This window comes from Pelophylax lessonae (genome assembly GCF_965119305.1).
Source record: "Pelophylax lessonae genome assembly, chromosome: 6".
Taxonomy (NCBI): Eukaryota; Metazoa; Chordata; class Amphibia; order Anura; family Ranidae; genus Pelophylax; species Pelophylax lessonae.
This window is the reverse complement of record NC_138773.1, coordinates 258,380,289-258,402,582: the sequence shown is the minus strand read 5'-3', so window position 1 is coordinate 258,402,582 and position 22,294 is coordinate 258,380,289. Positions and strand designations below refer to the sequence as shown.

At 43.5% G+C, this 22,294-nt stretch overlaps 1 protein-coding gene across 1 annotated transcript in view; it reads left to right on the top strand.

Moving 5' to 3' along the window:
* STK39 (serine/threonine kinase 39) overlaps positions 1-18,091 on the top strand; it is a 647,523-nt gene extending 629,432 nt beyond the window's left edge. The window contains exon 18 of the mRNA XM_082260316.1: positions 17,418-18,091. Coding sequence (XP_082116442.1) covers positions 17,418-17,492 — 75 coding nt within the window. The 3' untranslated portion in view covers positions 17,493-18,091. The remainder of the gene's footprint in view (positions 1-17,417) is intronic.
* Positions 18,092-22,294: the final 4,203 nt, after the last annotated feature.

Genomic DNA, 22,294 nt, shown 5'->3' with positions numbered 1-22,294 from the left:
ATAGAGCAATGCAATTGTCATACAGCAGTAAAATTATTACAAACAGTCCAATAGTTTAAAACAACAAATTTCAGGTTTACGTGGTAATTGGACCATATGAGGTTAAGCTAGAAATCTGTAGGTAGGATTCCAAACATCTTTTAGGAAGGATGTCCAACAAGTAAGTGCCAGGTCACACTTGTGCGATGCGGGAAGGCTGCGAATTCGCAGCCTGTTCCCGCATCGCAAACGCACATCTGGCAGTTCACACTGCCATATGCGATACGCAGGGGGTGTCAATTAAATGTTAACAACACCCCCAGTTTGATCGCATATCGCAGTGCGATCTGACAGTTCGCACAGGATCGGATCGCACAAATGTGAACCACTGTGCGATCCAATCCTGATGCGGTTGAAAAAAAGGGTCATATGCGACTTATGTGCGGGTGCAGTGCGAATTTAGCCATACAAAGTGTATGGCTGAATTCGCACTGCACATCCGATCGCATGTAATGAAGGAGCAGTGCGCTCCGATATTACAGGCAATCGCCGCACACGCTAAAGTGTGAACCGGCACTAATGGTGCATCTGCTATTCTGACTTAAATGGCAGTAGTCTTATGCAGATATATGGTGCACACACGGTGCTTTTTTTTCCTACAAATATTATACTATTTATTTATTACAGGTATTTATATAGCGCATATAAGGTTTGCAGCACTTTACATACTGCCCCTGCCATCTATGCGCTTGCAATCTAAGGTTACACATACACACTAGGGATAGCTAAGACAGGAGTCAATTATCCTACCAGCATGTCTTTAGAGTATGGGAAGAAATTGGAGTATCCGGAGGAAACTCCCATAACTACAGGGAGAACATGCAAATTGCAAGGAGAACATGCAGATAGTGCCCTGATTAGGATACACACCTGGGACCTCATGGCTTAGGACATAATTGCCAAACAGTAAGCTAATGTGCTACCCATAATAGGCAAAAATTGGCTCTCAGTAGATCAGCAAATGTATAGTGCCTTAAAAAAGCATTCATTCCCCTTGAAATTTTCAACATTTCTCTTTTGTTCATTGACAGACACAGCTTCTGATCTTTTTAACCATTGGGTTATACTGCCCCCTACAGGAGTAGGACACTAGGCAGAAAAAAAAGTCTGGCTACACCTCTGGGCAGTCCCAGGGGGTATATTCCCTCTCCCTGTTATATTCACATGTTTGTTGTGTCCTCCACATGGCTTCTCACAAACTGCAAACAGGACTTCATATGACTTTCTTTCAACAGTGGCTTTTCTCTTTCCACTCTTCCTTAAAGGCCAGATTTGTGGAGTGCATGACTAATAGTTGTCCTGTAGACAGATTCTCCTACCTGAGCTGTGGCTCTCTGCAGCTCCTCCAGAGTTAACATGGCTCTTGGCTGCCTCTCTGAATAATGCTCTCCTTGCCTGGCCTGTCAGTTTAAGAGAATGGCCTTGTCTTGGTAGGTTTGCAGTTGTGCCATACTCTTTCCATTTTCCGATAATTGATTGAACAGTGGTCCATGAGATGTTCAAAGTGTGGAATATTTTTTTTTATAACCTAACCCTGCTTTAAACTTCCCCACAACGTTACCCTTGACCTGTTTGGTGTGTTCCTTGGCTTTCATGATTGTTTGTTCACTGAGGTTCTCTAACAAACCTCTGAGGGCTTCACAGAACAGCTGTATTTATACTAAGATTAAATTACACACAGGTGAACTCCATTTACTAATTAGGTGACTTCTGAAGGCAGTTGGTTCCACTAGATTGTAGTTAGGAGTATCAGAGTAAAGGGGGCTTAATACAAAAGCACGCCACGTTTTTCAGATATTTATCAGTAAAAAAAATTGAAAACCATTTATCATTTTCCTTCCACTTACCAATTACTTGCCACTTTGTGTTGGTCTATCATGTAACATCCCAATAAAATACTTTTTTCTTATAGTAAATAGTAACGCATGTAATGGTGCATATGGCAGAACAATAATAGCAAGCATGCATAAACAATTTAAACTATTCCAGAAATAAAGAATATAAGGTATGGAGTATTGTCTAGCCCGTGTGGGGAAGGCAATACAACCAACCTTAGATTTGCTCGTTCAAATTTGCACTTGCCTTCCAGTTCCCTTCCCTGCGAGCGTTGCGACGCAGGGGGGTGGAACCGGCAGCAAATTCAAAAGTGTAAATACACTAAATGACATGATACAAAGCTGTTATCCTGAGGCTCCGTTCCGCCCGCGATCCGGAGATTATTGCAAATCGCAGGACGCCTGTGCGTTGCCCGTTGATTTGCAATAGACCCCCAAATGCTGAGCAATGTTGCCGCGATTTCCGCCTGCCGAATCGCGGTAACATCGCGCAAAAAAAAATCGCGGGACGCATTACGACCAAAAAAGTACAAGAGCTTCTTTGGATCGTATTGCGTCCCGCAATTTTTTTTGCGCGATGTTACCGCGATTCGGCAGGCGGAAATCGCGGCAACATCGTTCAGCGTTTGGGGGTCTATTGCAAATCAACGGGCAACGCACAGGCGTCCCGCGATTTGCAATAATCTCAGGATCGCGGGCGGAACCGAGGCGGTTCTGCCCGTGATCCATACGCTAACATGTGAATGGAGCCTTACGGATTACACTGTATCATGCCATTTCAGCACAGGATTGCACCTGGTGACTTTTCTTTGCCTGTGCTTTTCCAGTGCTTTGTGCCTGGAAAATTTTGAACGACCATGGCATCCAAAAAGCGTTCTTTTTGCGCAAAAGCGTTTTTAGACAAACTGGAAAACAGCAACAGCGAAACTGAGTTACTTGAAGAACTGAGCGATAGCGTTTAGTGGGAAAATTTGTCATCAGGTACAGAAAGTGATGACAGCGATGATTCTGATGTCTTTTTCTGGCACATAGCTTGTGGAAATTGGGAAGTATATCAAATGAGTCTTCAGAATTTCCAACGGAGGTGGAAAAAGAAGTACTTGATATGCAAGTACCTAAAAATTTCTGTTGAAGGTAGGCCATGTGTTTCACGCAAAACAGGAAAATACATTTACGTTTTTGATAGTAACATGACAAAATGTGGAAAATTTCAAGGGGTGTGAATACTTTTTCAAGGCACTGTATATCAAATTTCATCAATGAAAACACTGCTTTACCAGGGACAAAGGGAATTGCCTTGAGATTTGCAGGAACTTTTCCTGGAATTTACAGCTTAACAGCTTGAATGGACCACATTGAATGCAACCCGAGGCACTTTTTTATATACCTCAGCAGTTCATGTACCCTAGGTGAAGAGCAGCTAACGTGATTAATTAAGAACAACGTACAACGTCTGCAATTTAAATGACTCGAACTACAGTGCTGTGAAATAATATTTGCCCCCTTTCTGATTTTTTTTTTTGCAGATATTTGTCTCAAATAAATGATTTAGATCATCAAACAAATTTTATTATTACACAAAGATAAACTGAGTAATTACAAAATGCATTTTTTAAACAATTGTTTAATTTATTAGGAAAAGAAAGCTGTCCAAACCTTCCTTAACCACATTTTTTGGAAAGTGGAGTTAAATTTTACTTGCCACACCCAGACCTGGTTACTGCCAGACCTGTTGAATCAAGAAATTACTTAAAAAGATTGAAAAGCCTGGGGACTGAAGTCGGTCCCTTTGGATGGGATGCCCGGGGTCCTGCCCGGTTCTGGACACCGCTGACTTTCTGTTTACACTCTACTACATGTGGATTTTGAACTTGGCACTTTTTTCCCCTTTTTCCTTTTTGTTTTTTCTTCTCCCCAAGTTGTTTTTCATTATGGGACTACCTCAAGTATGTGCCCCTGGCTCGCCCAGGTGATTTGTTACTGAACACTGTGGACTGTTGCCGGTCGGCATCTTCCATGGGATAGACTGCCTCAGTTATTCCGGGCCGTCTATACCATCTGGGATCCTGGAGTCCGGGGTTCTTTGAGACGGTCCGGTTAGCCATGTGCCTCCTGCCTGTTTTTTTTTGCCCTTGGGCTACTGGTTTGGGATCCATGCGGCCCAGTGTTCTCTGGGGCCCGCGGGGTGGGGGGAAGGGGTTTTTGGCTTGTTTTGGCCTGTTAGAGGTCCCGTTGGACTTCGATTTGGTTTTTTGGGTTTCTGTTGTTAATGGTTTTTTATTGTACAGGTTCCTTTATCGTATGACTTTGACACGTCTATGTTGGTTGGTGGGTTTTATGTGCTCCTCCGGCCCTGGGGGTGGGAGGTGTGGGTCTCATCTGGTACTCCTATGCTGCATTGTATGTCTCAATTCCCTCCCTACCCTTCCCATGTTTGTCACCCTGCTTTTCCTTCCCTTCCCCTGTGATGATTGATATCTCTGTTCTCTCTTGGAATGTGAGGGGCCTCGGCTCGGCTGTGAAACGTTCTCTTGTCTCTAACTTTCTGCGTAAGGCCTCTCCCCACATATGTGTACTGCAAGAGACCCATCTTCTGGGATCTAGGGTGTTGGGTCTGCGGAGGGCCTGGGTTGGAGCACATTATCACTCGGTGTACTCCAGTTATGCCAGAGGGGTCAGTGTCCTGGTTCATAGGTCACTGCCTTTTACTTTGGTGGACTTGTGCACTGACCCCCTAGGTCGTTATGTGATTATACATGCCTTGGTTGCTGGGACTCCTTTGGTGGTGGTGGGGCTGTATCTTCCTCCCCCTGCGGAGGTCCCCCTCCTTACTCAGATTATGGAGGTGGCCCTTCGGTACGGAGTGGATGACGTCCTTGTATTGGGGGATTTTAATTTGGTGATGTCCCCGGAATGGGATAGGCTGCATGCTGCTGCCTCTGGGACCCCTCGCCTGGCCCAATGGGCGGATGCTTTTGCACTCACGGATGTCTGGCGTCACTTTCATCCCTTCACCCGGGCATACACCTGCCACTCGGCGTCCCATCGGTCCCTGTCCAGGATAGACCTGGCGTTTGCGTCCCACTCGGCCTTGCGCAGAGTGTCTGAGGTATCTATCCTGGCCAGGGGGATCTCCGATCATGCTCCGCTGCGGGTGGTGCTGCGGGGGGGTCCCTCGGGCGGGGGTTTGTGGCGACTCTCCCGGTACTGGGCTATGCACGAGGTGGTGCAGGAGCGTGTCCAAGAGGGGATTGGTCAGTTCTGGCAGACTAACGAGGATACGGCTGACCCGCATATCCTTTGGGATTCATTCAAGGCCTGGCTTCGGGGGGAGTATGGTATGCGCATCGCTGAGGTGCGTAGGGACTCTGAGAGATCTCTGAGGGAACGTGAGGAGGAGGTGCGGGTGAGGGAGGAGGCCTATGTGGCTGACCCCTCTTCCGCCACTTACGGTCTCTGGCAGTGTGCCCTTCGAGAGGTTCACCTTGTGCGGGTTGAGTTGACCCGTAAATCGATGCTATCCTCGGCCCAGCGGGTTTACGAATATGGTAATAAGAATGGGAAGCTCCTGGCTTGGCTGGCTAAAGGGTTTACCCCGTCGGTTCATATTAGTGGAATTAGAGCTCTGGATGGGGGACTCCTTCGATCTCCGGGGGAAATCACTGCCCGATTTCGGTCTTTTTATGAAACGCTCTACTCATCCAGGGTGGACTACACAGCTGATGAGCTGGGCTCCTATCTGGATCGCGTGGACTTCCCGGTGCTGGACGCCGAGGTTGGGAATGCTTTGGAGGCTGATATTAAGTTGGAGGAGGTGCAGGAGGCTCTTGGCCTACTGCAGGCTGGTAAGACCCCTGGAGCTGATGGCATCCCCTCGGAGGTCTATGTGGGTTATCAAGAAATTCTGGCCCCCCGTCTGGTCTCCCTGTTTGCACATAGTTTTGCCCAGGGCTCTCTCCCGGAGTCTATGCGGGAGGCGGTGATCGTATTGGTCCCCAAGCCCGGGAAGGACCCGGAAGATTGTGCCTCGTACAGGCCGATCTCCTTACTAAATGTCGATGCCAAACTTCTGGCTAAGGTGTTGGCCCGCAGGGTGGCGGGAGTACTGGATGTGTTGGTGCAGGCGGATCAGACGGGGTTTATGCCGGGTAAGGGAACTGATATTAACTTGCGGAGGCTATTTCTGAATTTAGTGGCGGACCATGTCGACCCTGGGCAGCGAGTCATAGCCTCTCTCGACGCCGAGAGGGCTTTTGACTCAGTTGAGTGGGGGTTTTTGTGGGAGGTTCTCCGGCGGTTTGGCTTTGGGCCCAAATTTCTCACTTGGCTGACCATGCTTTATCATCTGCCCATGGCTCGGGTTCGCACCTCTGGTGGGGTCTCGGATTCTTTCCCCCTGCAGAGGGGCACCCGCCAGGGTTGCCCCCTGTCGCCGTCCTTATTTGCCCTGGCTATAGAGCCTTTGGCGATTCTGCTCCGGGGTTCTCCCTCGGTGGTGGGTCTGCGGGTGGGTCCCCTTGAAGAAAAAATTTCCCTTTATGCGGACGACGCGTTGCTGTATCTGCATGATGCTAATGGTTCTCTGCAGGCGGCCCTTGAACTATTCGATGAGTTTGGTCGTTTCTCCGGGGTGCGTATCAATTGGTCGAAATCGATCTTGTTCCCTCTGGACCCGGGGGCTAGGGTGGCGGCGGCCTCGACCCCCCTGCGCTGGGTGGACCAATTTCGGTATCTGGGTATCGAGGTGCGACGGGACCCGACTTCCTTTAGATCTCTAAACCTTGATCCCCTGGTGGCTCACCTCCGGGATAGGTGTGCCCTCTGGGAAGCGTTACCCTTGAATCTCATGGGTAGAATTAATTTGCTTAAGATGATTTTTTTGCCTAAATTCTTATATTTTTTTCGCAACTGTCCTGTCTGGTTGCCGGTTTCCTTTTTCAAGGCTATCGATAGCTGTGTGAGTTCCTTTATCTGGGCGGGTAAGTCTCCTCGTTTGGCTAGATCTACTCTGTGCCTGCCGTCGGGCTGTGGTGGTCTTGCGCTGCCTGATTACCGAACATACTACTGGGCGGCGGTGCTGGTCACCGTTGGCTGGTGGTACGCGCAGTCTCGAGATAATGCGGCGGTCTGCCTGGAGGCTGCTCTGGTGGGTTCATTGCAGGGCCTTAGTAACCTGGTTTATCGGGGTCTTCGGGCTTGTCCTCCTGCCCTACAATCTACCAGGGTGACGCTGCGGGTGTGGGGGGCGGCGAGACGCAGATTTCTGTCTCCCACCCGGTGGTCACCGGTGTGCCCCCTATGGGGTAATCCTAATCTGGGGCATCTGGTGTCCTTGCCGGATCCTCAGTTGTGGGCGCGGTATGGCGTGCGGACCCTCCGGGATGTGTGCCCCGGGGGCTCCGTCCTCCCCTTTCCTGACCTTCGGGGGGCGAGGGGTCTACCTGGATGGATGTACTTCAGATACCTGCAGTTGCGACATGCACTCCGGGCCCAGTTCCCTGTCGCCATCACTCTGGAGATGGACCCTGTGGAGGAGCTGCTTGCCCATGAGTTGTTGGCCAAGCCGCTCTCTTCTCTGTATCTTACTCTACAGTGCACCCATTCGCCTAGAATGGATAAGTTGTGGGACATGTGGAAGGAGGACCTTCCTGACCTTGAAAGGGATGATTGGGAGGACTGTTTTGAGGCTGGCACTAAGATGATGGTCTCTGCCAGGGACCGTCTGATTCAGACCAAATTTTTGCACAGGGTCTACTATACTCCTCAGAAGTTGCACAGGATTTTCCCTCAGAGATCTCAGTACTGTCCGCGATGCCTTATCGGGGTGGGCACCTTTATGCATATGTTTTGGGACTGCCCCAAGGTGGCCGAATTCTGGGTACAAGTGTTTGATACCATCAACCATAGGTTGGGTTTGACTCTCCAGGTCTCGCCGATCCTGGCCCTGCTGGGCATTCTGGATGACGACCAGAGACCCAGATCCACTAAACTACTGATTGCGTATTTACTGTATTATGCTAAGCGGGAAATCGTTCTTAAGTGGATTGCTCCTTCCCCCCCCTCGGTGGTTTCCTGGGAGCACTCTATTGATGAGGTTTTACCATTATATAAAATGACTTACATTCTGCGCAATTGCCCTAAAAAGTTTGATCGGGTGTGGCAGCCGTGGTTGGCCCCCTCGGGCTAACCGGGACTGACCGCTCGCTTTTATTGTTGGTGCTCCTGGGCCTGGGGGTGTGGGACGGTTTGCTTGACATACCCTGTTTTATGATGTTACTGCTGTTCTTGCTGACGTTACTGCTTATGTAATCTACTGGCTGTTTATACTGTTTATTTGCTGTCCAACTTTTTGTATGTGTCTCTCCAAGTTTTTCAATAAAGGAACCGTTTGAATTGTAAAAAAAAAGATTGAAAAGACTTAAAAAGTCTTACGAAGTGAAGCACTGTAAAAGATCTAAAAAAAAGCAACTCATGCCGCAATCGAAAGAAATTCAAGAACAAATGAAAAACAAAGTAACTGATTTTTATCAGTCTGGAAAAGGTTACAAAGCCATTTGTAAGGCTTTGGGACTCCAGCGAACCATAGTGAGAGCCATTATCCACAAATAAGGATAACTTGGAACAGTGGTGAACCTTTCCAGGAGTGGTCGGCTTACCAAAATTACTCCAAGAACACAACGACTTATCCAGGAGGTCATAAAGGAGCCCAGAACAACAAGAACTGCAGGCCTCGCCTCAGTTAAGGTCAGTGTTCATGATTCAATAATAAAAAATAAAAGGCAAATATGGCATCCATGGGAGAGTTCCAAGGTAAAAGCCACTGCTGAACAGAAAGAACACAAGGGCTCGACTCACATTTGCCAAAAAACATCTTAATAATCCCCAAGACTTTTGGGCAAATATTCTGTGGTCTGATGAGACAAAAGTTTAACTTTTTGTAAGGTCCGCATCCGGTTACATCTGGTGCAAAACTAACACAGCATTCAAAAAAAGAACATCATACCAACAGTCAAACATGGTGGTAGTGTGATAGTCTGACCATTAATTCTATGCTCTAATCCTAAAGGAGAATGTCCAGCCATCAGTTTGTGACCTCTAGCTGAAGCACACTTGGGTTATGCAGCAGGACAGTGATCCCAAACAAAGCAGCCAGCAGCAGAGTTGAGTGGTGTTGGCGCTCAGAGGTAGTGCAGTGGAGATTACTGCTGCAGGTTTAGGTTAGTGTCAGAGTATGTAACCAAGACACAATAAATCATCAAAGGTATACAAGGCACAAGGAGGGGATTAAAAGTCCATGTGCAAGTCCCTGGAAAAAGAAGGCATTAAAGGACTATCCTGAAGTCCAATAGGGAAGGGGAGGGTCCAGGATGGTTCCAGGGATAGATGGAAGAACACTCAGGGCAAGCTGACCGGTGGAGGGAAGTCGACTCTGTGCATGAGGATAGGAAGAGACAAAGCAGACAAAGCAGCCAGTCCACCTTTGTATGGCTCAAAAAACCCAAAATGAAGGTTTTGGAGTGGCCTTTTTTAAGTCCAGACTTAAATCCGATTGAGATGCTGTGGCATGACCTTAGACCATTAATGCCCAAAAACCCTCCAGTGTGGCTGAATTAAAACAGTTCTGCAAAGAAGAGGGGGCTTAACTTCTTCCACAGCAATGTGAAAAACTCAGGGCCAGACAGGTTTTGACAGCTTTTTTCTTTAATAAATAAATCATCATTTAAAAACTGCATTTTGTATTTAATCGGGTTATCTTTGTATAATAAAATTTGTTTGATGATCTGAAACATTTAACTGTGACAAATATAAAAAAAAATGAAAAATCAGGAAGGAGGCAAATTGTTTTTCACAGCACTGTATCGCGCACAATCTGGTCGCTCTATTATGTTGTACAGTATGTCTTTTTTAGATAATTTTTACTTGCCTTTTTTTTTAAGCCACTGGTTGTGCAGTATGTTCACTGCTCAAAAAAAAATTAAAGGAACACTTTGAAAATACATCAGATCTCAATGGAGAAAAATATTATGCTGGATATCTATACTGATATGACCTGGGTAATGTGTTAGGAATGAAAAGATGCAACATTGTTTAATGGAAATGAAAATTATCAACCTACAGAGGGCTAAATTCAAAGACACCCCAAAAATCAAAGTGAAAAAATGATGCAGCAAGCTAGTCCATTTTGCTGAAATTTCATTGCACTCAAAATGGTACTCAGTAGTTTGTTTGGCCCCGTGGGCTGATATGCATGCTCCTTTTAAGACAACAGATGGTGTACTGGGGTATTTCTCCCCGATCTGGACTAGGGAATAACTGAGCTCCTGAACAGATTGAGGTCCAACCTGGTGGTGTCAGATGAACCAAAACCTAATGTTCCAGAGGTGTTCTATTGGATTTAGCTCAGGTGAGCGTGTGGGCCATTTAATGGTATCAATTTCTTCATCCTCCAGGAACTAGGTGCGTACACTTGCCACATGAGGCCAGGCATTGTCATGCACCAGTAGGAACCCAGGACCCACTGCACCGGCAGTCTGACAGTGGGTCTGACAATGGGTCCAAGTATTTCATCCCAGTACCTAATGGCAGTTAGGGTGCCATTGTCCAGCCTGTAGAGGTCTGTGCATCCCTCTATTGATATGCATCCCCAGACCATCACTGACCCACCACCAAACCAGTCATACTGAACAATGTTACAGGCAGCATAACGTTTTCCATGGCTTCTCCAGGCCCTTTCACATTTGTCACATGTGCTCAGGGTGAACCTGCTCTCATCTTTGAAAAGCATAGGGCTCCAATGGCAGACCTGCCAATTCTGGTGTCTAATGGCAAATGCCAATCGAGCTCCAGTGAGCACAGGGCCCTCAGGCCACCCTCATGAAGTCTGTTTCTGATTGTTTGGTCAAAGACATTCACACCAGTGGCCTGCTGGAGGTCATTTTGTAGGGCTCTGTCAGTGCTCACCCTGTTCCTCCTTGCACAAAGGAGCAGATACCGCTCCTGCTGATGGGTTAAGGACCTTCTAGGGCCCTTTCCAGCTCTCCTAGAGTAACTGCCTGTCTCCTGGAATCTCCTGGACAAGATGAGTTGGGAAAAATTTCAGTGGCCTCCACCTGTAAAACCATTCTGTTTTGGAGGTTGTCTCATTGTTGCCCATCTAGTGCCCCTGTTGTTAATTTCAATAACACCAAAGCAGCTGAAACTGATTAACAACCCCCTCTGCTACTTAACTGACCAGGTCAATATCCTAGGAGTTTAATTTACTTGCTATACTCTGATTAAAAAGTGTTTTTTTGAGCAGTGTATAATAAATGCATCTGGATTCGATAAAGGTTTTAACGTATCAGCAAGAGCCCTAAATATAAATCCACGTTGATAATGCACAAATAAATTCACTCTTGTTGTGATAATATCATAAAAACCTTTTAGGATCAATCTGATAAGATAAAACAAGCACTATACATCAATTTGTTTGATAGCTATAGGCTACATTCTATTACTGTTTTGTTTTTGTTTTCTTTATCATTATTGTTAGTAAATGTGTAGTCCAGGCAGACATTAAATTCCCAACACAGGGCAAACAACCTGCCTGCTAAGTGATTCGTATCTTCATCCTACCCTTCACCTCATGCAGCTACCTGCAATATCAGCTAAATCCCTGTTCCTATCTTTTGAGTGGGAATGATTGAGGCCAATATGTTGCAAAGTCCTGTGCCCTTGTAGCTGCTGAAGGGTAGAGCTGCAGAGAATTAGGAGGCACCAGGCTCACACAGAAGCATTGTGAAAATACTGTTGAATCTACCGGCATGAGATTAGGCAGAGTTCAGATCACAGTTTGACTAAATACTAACAACAACATACAAAGCCATCCACAACTCTGCCCCGGGCTACTTCACCAGCCTCAATTAAAACATCATTCACATTGTCCTCGCTGTTCCTCCCAAGACCGCTTGCTCTTTATCTCCCTCATCACTCCATCCCGTGCTCACCACCACAGCCTCTCCCATTCTCTGCAACTCCCTACTATAGGCCCCTTTCACACAGGCGGACCGTTCAGATCCGCCTGTCCGTTTTTTTGGCGGATCTGAACGGTCCCCCCATGCATCTCTATGGGGGATTGGATGTCAGCGGAGACATGTCCGCTGACATCCGATCAGATCCGTCAAATCTGGACGGATGGAAACCCTATTTTTCATCCGTCCGGCGGATCGGATCGGATGGGATCGGATGAGAACAGACCGACGGTCCGTTCCCATCCGATTTCCCCCATAGAGATGCATGGGGAACTGACAGCTGTGTCTCTGCACACAGCGCGGAGACACAGCTGTCATCCTGCTGCTCAGCAGGGGATCGGCGGCTCGATCCCCCGCTGAGAAAAACGGAATCCGTCCGACGGACGGATAGGGTGAAAGGAGCCATAGTCTGTCCAGCTGTCTCCTACTCTGTCCACCTCGAGGCAATCCACGAAAACTCATCTCTTCATTCCACCTTTACCTAACAACTGAACTTTTACTTTATCCATCAACTTATCCCCACTCAATTATTGCCTTTTTAATCACTTGCCCCTTCGTTTAGATTGTACACTCACACGAGCAGGGCCCTCCTGACCCTCTTCTATTGAACTGTATTGTAACTGTTCTGTCTCCTTTTATTTTGTAAAGCATTGCACAAACTGTTGGTGCCACATAAATCCTGTCTAATAATAATAATAATAATAAATTAAAATGATTGGCACAGTTACAATATTTTCTGCTCATGATTAGCAGTTGACTCATTTTACTTGTTGCCTGGTAGTAGTTCTATAAAATAACCATTTGCATTGGTAAAATAGCCTTAAAATACTGTCTTAATAATGGTGGGAACCCCTGGGCGCCCACACATACCCTGCTTTAATTTCATGGACACCCTGGAACCCCATAAAGCTAGTGCACGTGGAAATGCAAACTTAATTATTAGCAGTTGACTCATTTTACCTGCTGCCTGGTAGTAGCTCTGTAAAATAAACATTTGCATTGGTAAAATAGCCATAAAATACTGTCTTAATAATGGTAGAAACCCCTGGGCGCCCACACATACCCTGTTTTAATTTCATGGACACTCTGGAACCCCATAAAGCTAGTGCACGTGGAAATGCAATCTTAATTATTAGCAGTTGACTCATTTTACCTGCTGCCTGGTAGTAGCTCTGTAAAATAAACATTTGCATTGGTAAAATAGCCATAAATACTGTCTTAATAATGGTAGAAACCCCTGGGCGCCCACACATACCCTGCTTTAATTTCATGGACACCCTGGAACCCCATAAAGCTAGTGCACTTGTAAATGCACACTTAATTATTATTTGTAAATGTTAAGAGATGACCTCTCCCATTCTCAGCAACCCCCCATCGGAGTCTAAACCAGCATATTCATCTTAGCATGGCAGCTCCCAGGTTACTTTCATGACAGTTTTTCTTTTAGGAAAGGTACTTGCAGGCACAATTACTTCAGATTGTCATTTAATGTTGTTTTAATAATAGGTTACTTTAGGAAGGCCATAGCTGTTCCTCTGACAATTCTTTTCAGTATTAAACGGAAACGGCTCACTTATTTTTAATCTTATTCCTTATATCACTCTGATGTGTAGCTCAAGGGTATAAACTGAAAATACACATTCTAGTGATTACTGATACTGTAAGTGTGACAATATCACAAGCCCAATTAAAACCTTGGAGCCTTATAATCAATTTTCTGAGCTGGAGGCATCCATGACTTACACAAGGTCAACGATTTCAATCAGAAATCTTCTGGAACGACCATGCATTTTAATAAGCACAGTTTTCTTATGACTTAACCTGTACTTGAAACAGTGAAAGCTGAAATAGGTCATTAACATTTCCAGTTAGAATTCAAAATATTTAGGCTGGTGAGAAGTTGCAACTAGAGCTCTTAAATCATTGATATCTTGTACAGCACCAGTTAGTGTACCTCTGGACACTAACTAAAAGACTTAAGAGACTTAATTAAGAGACTTTCATAGTTTTCTTCAAAGAACAGCAGTCAGGAATATTGTAACAAAATAATGGCCATTTGTAAGAATTTTAATCTGCAACTATTGTAATAGTATCACCTTATCTCTTGAAGTCACACAGAATGGTACTCATTGGAAATCTTGGGGTATGAGTTGTCTTGCGACTTTGCAGTCCAAAGTCGCAGGACATTCGCACAAGTGTGAAAGAGGCCTCATGTGTCCTCTTTTTGTTTATTATATATTTATATAGTTCTTAATAAAGCATTTTCTATTTTCATAATATTATTTGTGGTCGCATTATACCAGCTTTTGTAGGAGCTCTTTATCCCAATTGTATGTGTTTACTGCATCACAGTTTGTTGTGTATAGAGCTGCGTAGCTGCAGACCAGTCAGGGTGCCCATGCTGACCCGTGTTCACAGCCAAAAGCCCCTACAAATGAGCATGTGAGCATCAGAACTGGACCATGGAGCAAAAAGAAGACGGTCACCTGGTCTGATAGACTTAAGCATGGTTTGAGAAGGTGAAATGTGGTTTTGACTTGGCCTCCAAATTCTCCAGGTCTCAATCCAATTTAAGCATCCCTGAGAAGTGCTGGAAAAACAAATCTGATCAATGAAGGCCTTAACTCGCAATTTACAGGACTTACTGTAAAGGATCTGCTACTGACAGCTTGGTGCCAGATACCACAGCATACCATCGGAGGTCTAGGGGAGACCAAGCCACAATGGTTTATGGTGGGTGGTCATAATAATATGGCTGATTGGTGTAAACAATCCATAGGATATTAATACATTGCCATTCTGGTAATCGCGTGTGAAAGCAATATAATCACTGGAAAATATCTATAGTGACTGCTATGTATATAGTTGGTTGTGGCTGCCAAGTCTTTTATCAACATAATACCACTCTTAGCCTGATAGTGCTTGCTTATACACATTAGCAAACCCATTTATTGATGATAATATGGCCCATAAGACAGCTCTGGGGAAAAGGGTTCTCCCTCGAAATGCGTTAGCCCTATGGACACCTTCAAGCTTGCCTGTCACAACTAAGCATTACGGTCCTGTGGTTTCTGGACAGCTGAATGGACTCTCTCTTTTTCGCTTGTTTATAGTGTACTCTTGTGAGTAGAATATATGTTGTTTTAACTATTTTTTAATTAATATCCTATGGTATTGCACTAGGTCGCTGCACCCTTCTCTTGTCTTTTCGCTTTCAGTTGTGTGGATACCCAACATCCCGAGAGGGCAGCAAGACCTTTGATGCTTGTGATACAGCCAATGCCTCTGTGGCCTACATGCATCTTTTGAGTGCAGGGGATATTTACTTGTTTTTCTGCTACGCTTGTTTTGCTGTCTGTGCCACTGTTCAGAAGATTTCCCCTCACTTTCTGTCCCTGTGACAATTGGATTTTGAAAATTTTTGGGTTGTCGTGGAAACAAGGATTGGTGATAAAGCTTCAGTGGAGACACCTTTTTCCCATGATAACTCTTACAGGAGCAGCTCCTCGACCCCCCCATATACTTACCTGATGCGCGTGAGTGCAGCAGCTCTTCCGGGTCTCTCTCTCCTCATTGGTTCACACAGCAGAGGGAGCCATTGGCTCCCTGTACTGTAAATAAAAGCCAGTGAACCAATGAGGACAGGGTGGGGTCAAGACACATGTCGGCGATCTGCGATTTTTTTTGCGGGACAGATCGGACCCTTGACTGACATTTTTGACACTTTTGGGTTTACCAGTGACATTTCTACAGTAATCAGTGCTATACATATGCACTGTTACTGTAAAATGACACTGGTAGTGAAGGGGTTAACTTTTTTTGAGAGGGAGGGGTGGTGTGTGTCCCTAGGGGCGTGATTCTAACTGTGATTGGCTGTGGCTTGAACTGTAGGAACAGTGATCAACGGTCCTACATTGTAGAACCGTATGATCATTGTTTCTACACAGGGGAGAATGACAGGCGGCTTGTTTACATCAGCCGCCTGCCTTTCTCCCTCTCCACCCAACGATCGCGAGTGACCGGCGGACATCGGGTCCGCCGGTCACAAGCGCGGGGGGGCTCGCTCCCCAGAGCCTCACAGGCTAGTGACATACCCATACGTCACTTTGCCTGTGAGGGGCTGACCACCGCAGTATATGTACTTGCGGCGGTCGGCAAGTGGTTAAAGCATTTTGAATTCTGTTTATGTTTTAATTAGCACACCAGTGGCTAAGAACCAGTACAGGCGGTCCCCGGGTTACAAACATCCGACTTACAAACGACTCCTACTTACAAACGGAGGGAGACAACAGGAAGTGAGGAGAAATCTACCCCTAGGAAGGGAAATTCACTCCTGTAAAGGCCCGTACACACGTACCGATCGTCGGCAGACAAGCGTCGGTCGACGAACGATCTGCCGATTGTACGCTTGTTAGTATGATGCCTCCGACAGCCGTCAGCGCACATTCTGCCGTCAAGAATCTGTCATGCAAGCATTAAAATTTTTGTATGCCGACACCAGAGCGGCCGATTGTTCGCCAGTCAGTACAGAATTCAAGCGACAGACCGCAGATTTGCAAGACTGGGCATGCTCAGAAAAGAAAAAACACAGGGAAAGTTAACCATTACATGACATCACTTCTGCAGTCGGCTGTAGTCGGCGGACAAAATTCTTGTGCTGTCTTTGCACTTTTCAACAGACACCGACAGCCCGGGGACAAAAGACGGCCGATCGTTCGCCGACGATCGGTACGTGTGTATGGGGCTTTAGAGTTCTCAGGGGAAAAAAGATGTCTCCACTGAAGCTTTATCACCAATCCTTGTTTCCACAACAACCCAAATTTTTCAAAATCCAGTTATCGTAGGTAAAGAAAGTGATGTGAAATCTTCTGAACAGGGGTACAGACAGAAAAACAAATAGTACAGGGGTGTTAACCCTTCCCTATGCTATTCAAAATCCTAAAAATTATTATTTTGGCTGGAGCTAAACCTACAAAATGTACCTGTTCCGACTTACAAACAAATTTGACTTAAGAACAAACCTACAGTCCCAATCTTGTTTGTAACCCGGGGACCGCCTGTAATACTAATAATTTCTGTTATGTGAAAAAAGTGATACAGTGAGACAATTTTGGGACACAGCAGATAAGAGAATTTGGAACTTGTATATTTAAAAATATTCATTTTAAAAATGTGAAGTAAATCTTTTAATTGAATATTCAAAACACTGTTTTTTATATCACTTTAAAATCCACACCAGAAATGTTTAACTTCCCAGTTCAGCTGTGTGAGCCTAAATGGCAACTACATGCCCCATGAGGCTTTGCAAGACTGACAGGAACAGTGGGCCTCACAGAGGCATGATGGGAACACTGACAGTTACATCCACAGGGAGGGGCATGATGGGAGATGTGCTTCCACAACGACTGACGGGACAGAATTGCCCACCCAGTCTTAGATTTTACTACCTGGTGAATTTCTCACTGTGCCTGAAAAAAGTTTGTTTGATCTAAACCAGCAGAACGTAATTTCTTGTTTTTTTTGTTCTTTTTAGGCATCTGGATGTGATGGGACAGAAATTCTTGATGAAGTCAAGTTGATTGGGTTCGCACAGTTGACCATCAGTTGATTATTTGCACTTTAGCTGTGGGTAGTCACGTTGATTTTTGGCTATTCTAGATAAGAGAACAAAAAAGGGACAAACAAAAGCACCACAAGATTTCCTTAAAATCTAGAAAGTTCACAAAGATGTACAAAAAATCACATGTATAATCACTGCTGCTAGCCCCCCAAAAAACTAAAATAAAAATGTCACTTAGCAAGCCAATTTGCAGACTCCTTGTACAAAGACCAAGCAAAATGCACTTAAAGATAACATCTATATTTATTGGTTACTTGCTGGTAATTTTCTAGAATATGTACTTCTCCTTTCACTGTACATTATCCTATATTTTAACTGTAATGATGATTAATAAGACTTTTTCCTATTTTCTGTATTATTTTGAAAGTTAATATTCTGGAAAACGATATAAAAAAATATTAGCCAAACTGAATCTTAGATTTTAAAAAAGGACTGTGAAGTTTATTTTCATATGTTTGTGAATTGCACAGTTGATATTTTTGGTTAAAGCAGGTCTGAGCAGTCTATTGCTCTCAAACCAATGATGACCTAAACCTTCCAGCATGTCCTATTGGGCAGTTCAAATACTAGATTCTTCTATGTCATAGGTTGCCCATAGATTGCAGCCCTGTTCCAGCCACCTAACAGTTTTATTATAATGTAAGGAAGGGCAAAAAGATCAACTCAATCAGTAGAATGTAGCTATATTATTCACCTAAGTCTGTAGGTTTTCTTAAATAGTCATGGAACCATAGAAAAAGATTATATATAGAACTCATTACAAACACATAGCACTTGTCGGCACACACAGCCATGGATAAAGAATTGATAAAAATGTAAATTATACCAGTGCCTCTATACTGCTTCATTGTGGCGGCCAAGAGCCAGACTGAGTATATCTGAAATGTAAGGCAACATTTCATGAATATGTCTATCTCACAATGCTACAAAGTTCCATCCCTTTCACTAAGAATGGAGGAAATGTGCTACCGCGACATAGCATATGGCAAGTAAAAAAGAATGTGTATTTCTAGTATTGCAGAAATACTTAGTTGCACTTTTAGATCCACTCTACTATTTAAAAAAACTCACAAAGTAAAATAAAATTAAAACTCACCACTGGATCCATATGACCACATAAAGTTGGTGTTAAAGTGCTCACTTCATCTACATCCAATATGACGCCACGATTTTCCATCTACCACACATACTTCACCTATCACCACACTGTCAGAGGATTTTGCTGCCTTCTACCTGACACATTTTGTAACTAGTAGCTCCCCCTATACAGATTTCAAGGACAAATTAAATTGCAATATGTAATAGAGGTTTACGGAGTTGATGATTTCACCGCCCTGCCTTACAGTATTAGAAAGGCAGAGTTGCACTTTTGGTCTTGACCTGATTTGTGTAAAATTGTTGCAAATTCTGTAATTTTGATGTATAACTTAGGCAGTTCAAGTGCCAGTGACAAACCAGATGCTTTAGGTTCATAGACTCTGGACTTGTTACTAATTATAGTTGTGCAGTGACATGTTAGTGAGCTGAGATGCAATGTGTAACACTGCTGACACAATAATAAAATCAGCCATAAAGAATGTTAGGGTAGATAATATACAACCTGATCCATGCGAGCCACTCACCCAGTATAAGAATGTCTTGTAAGGAATTGAGTCATGTAAGGCTTTCCTTGGGAGTAGCACCTAGTGCCTTCTGTCAAATAAAGTACTCATTCTTGGCCACAGAGATTTTCCACTTGTAAAATCTATACCCCAATTGGTGCAGATAATTACTGAATTCTCAATTCAGTTGAGAAGAAACAAAAATGTTTCCACACCATTTACACACCAACCAGAAAAAGCTAAGAATCTCTGGTTGAGTCCCAGTGGGAAATTGTATGCATTCAAGGACAGGCAAATGTCTCCTCACTCATCATTCTAAGTGATGCATGTCTAGCCAGCTTTACCATAGATGGGATGGTAGGTCGGGGCAGATTAAAACATGTCTTATAGTATGCATAAATGTTTCTCAATTCTGGTCCTCAGAAACAAGCGATAGAGCATGCTTTGGAGGACACTTCTTAGAATAATAAGATTGAATTTACCTTTAAATGTGGAAAAAAATGTGGCCAATGGAGTGGATTAAGAAACCTGTTCATATAAAGGATATCCTGAAATGAAAACCTAGAAACTCCATGACTGAGTTTTGGAATGCTATCCACAGCCACTATTATGCTTGTGGAGTTTTAAAATTACAGATAAGCGTGATCCACCTACGGGTTGGGGGCTCTAAAGACTCATCTTAAAAATGTATATTTGGAGTCTTCATATTTGTCATAAATTGTTTTAGGGACCAAACAAAACAAATTAAACTTGGTTTTATAAGAACAGTGATGCTCAAAATTTTAGGCCTTTGTTTAAATGAAAAGATTATTAGGATATGTAGTTAATCATAGCAATATGATTTACATTTTCAGTAAGTGTCTTTAAAGGAATTTCTGATGGTTTGCAAAGGACTACTGCACTTCTCAAATTCATCTCCATCCTTAGTTAAAAGGATTATCCACTAGAATAATGATCATGACTTCCCCATCACTCTTGATATTTCCCATATCTACCAAACTGTGCTAAGCATGTGACACATGAGGTGCCTTATATCTTAGCACTACCAGAGAAATAGGAGTTATAGGGGTTGATATACTAAAGGCCATTAGGCTGTTCACTTTGCAAGGGAATGAGGCGAAGTTTGTCTGACTTCCTCCAATCATATGCAGGCAAAAATACTGTTTTTAGGTGAGCATCCAAGTTTTCTTTAGTAAATCATCCCCACTGTATCTTTAAAGAAAAGTAGTTGCACATAGTAGGTGCCTTGAAGATTACACAGCTTAGGAATGTGCCCAAAACTGCCTTTTATCATTCACACATGTCACAATGTCATACTGATTTCCCTATTGCAAAAGGGCCAAGACTTTATTGCTGGACACTCAGGAAATTAAAAAAAAAATGTTGGTCTCTGTAGAAAATTAGGAATAAGTTAATGTCCGCTTTAGAAAATGCACCCCTGAAACTTACTATACACATATTCCTTTGGATTATAAACTTCCCCTTCATTACAAAATATACCTAGTGGTCTATTAATATTAGTTTTCAAATACCTTTTTCCCATGATACACACATTTTCCCAGTTCACTCCAGTTATAAAAACAGTATGTATTGCTTAACGGTGGATATATGAAACAAAGTAGTACCACATTCCATCATATATTGAGAAGTATTTAGAATGAGCAAATAGACTTTTAGGGTAGCCAGGAGATTACACATAAATATCTCATATTGACAATTGTCACATTAAAAACAGAACTAAGAAAACAATTCAAATCCCAATCATAAATGGATCCCCTAAATCAGTATTGTATACCATCCGATTCTAATAGGACTATATGGCCTCAGCATGTTGATACTGGTATCAGATTGGAAACTGTTATGGGGATCCAATTTTCTTCTACATGTTTCACGTAGTCACCCACAAAACGTGTAGAGGAAAATTGGATCCCCATAGCAGTTTCCATGCTGATACCTGGGTCGACAAGTATGGAGGCTGTATTATTAGAATAGAGATGGACACAATACTGATTAGGGGATCTATTTATGAAGAGGATTTGAATTATTTTATTCGTTCTCATTTTAATAATGTATTCTTTACGTCATAATTGTCAATAAAGAAATTGATGTTTTAAACAGAATATTTATGTGTCCATTTACGCTTTCTAAATACTTCTCAAATAGAAAAATGCACAAATCTTTGGCGGAAGTGGTCTAAATCTTGTGTAAAAACATTTATAGTTAGACCCCCTCTAGTGTTCCATGAGCCATTGCACAAGGAGGGCTACACGAGTGAACAAATGGGTCAGGACTTACACTACCAAGGAATAGTGTGCCTAATGAGTAAACATTAGGGAACACTGCGAAAGGTCCATCCCAATGGTACCCATATATTAGAATGAACAATCATTCAAGATAGTCAGTTCTAAATATTTCACAAGATTGCCTGTGTAATTGCAGAATGTTCTGAAAACAGATCTAATTGGAAAGAAGTCATTATCAGACTAGGGCAGTTTAAGAAGATGTCTGTTGATGTTTATTGCTTGCTAAATTGCACATGTATATAGAGATGACAGAAGAGGTTTAATGTACAGAGAGATGGCAAAAGAGATTGTTGAATGGCATATTGCTGTTATGTGTATGTATAAATTGACTGCCAACTGTCACTCTCTAGTATTCTCAAAAGAAAAGTCAAATGAATGATTGATCAGCACTGAACAATAATTTCCTTGGAATTGTTTGTGAAGGTCTCACCACTTGGATGACACAGCTTACTTTTGAGAACACTCAGTGGAAACCTTCAATTGACATGTCCTACTCCCATCTTTGCGTTAACACTTTCAGGAATGCTTACTGAGTATACTTCATTTATTAACTCTATTGGAAATCCTGGATCATTTTCAGTCATTGAGACTGAATTACTTCCGTAGTTTTACATGAGTGTTGTCTATGGGTAAGGTTTGCTGAAGTAGAAGTGATTATCTGTTCTTAGCTATAATGTTTTTGAAGCAACTGTATTTTCCCCACCATTTTGGTGGGTTAAATATGCTGTTAACCCAAAGACCTAAACTAAGTAGCTGCATGAATCTCCCAACCGCTGACAGCACAAAGCAGCATTTTTAAAGTTCACTTTTTGAAATTTGTGGTCTAGAATATATTCCAGATTGACATATTTTAGTCTGTCACATGATACATAATTGAAAGTGTGAC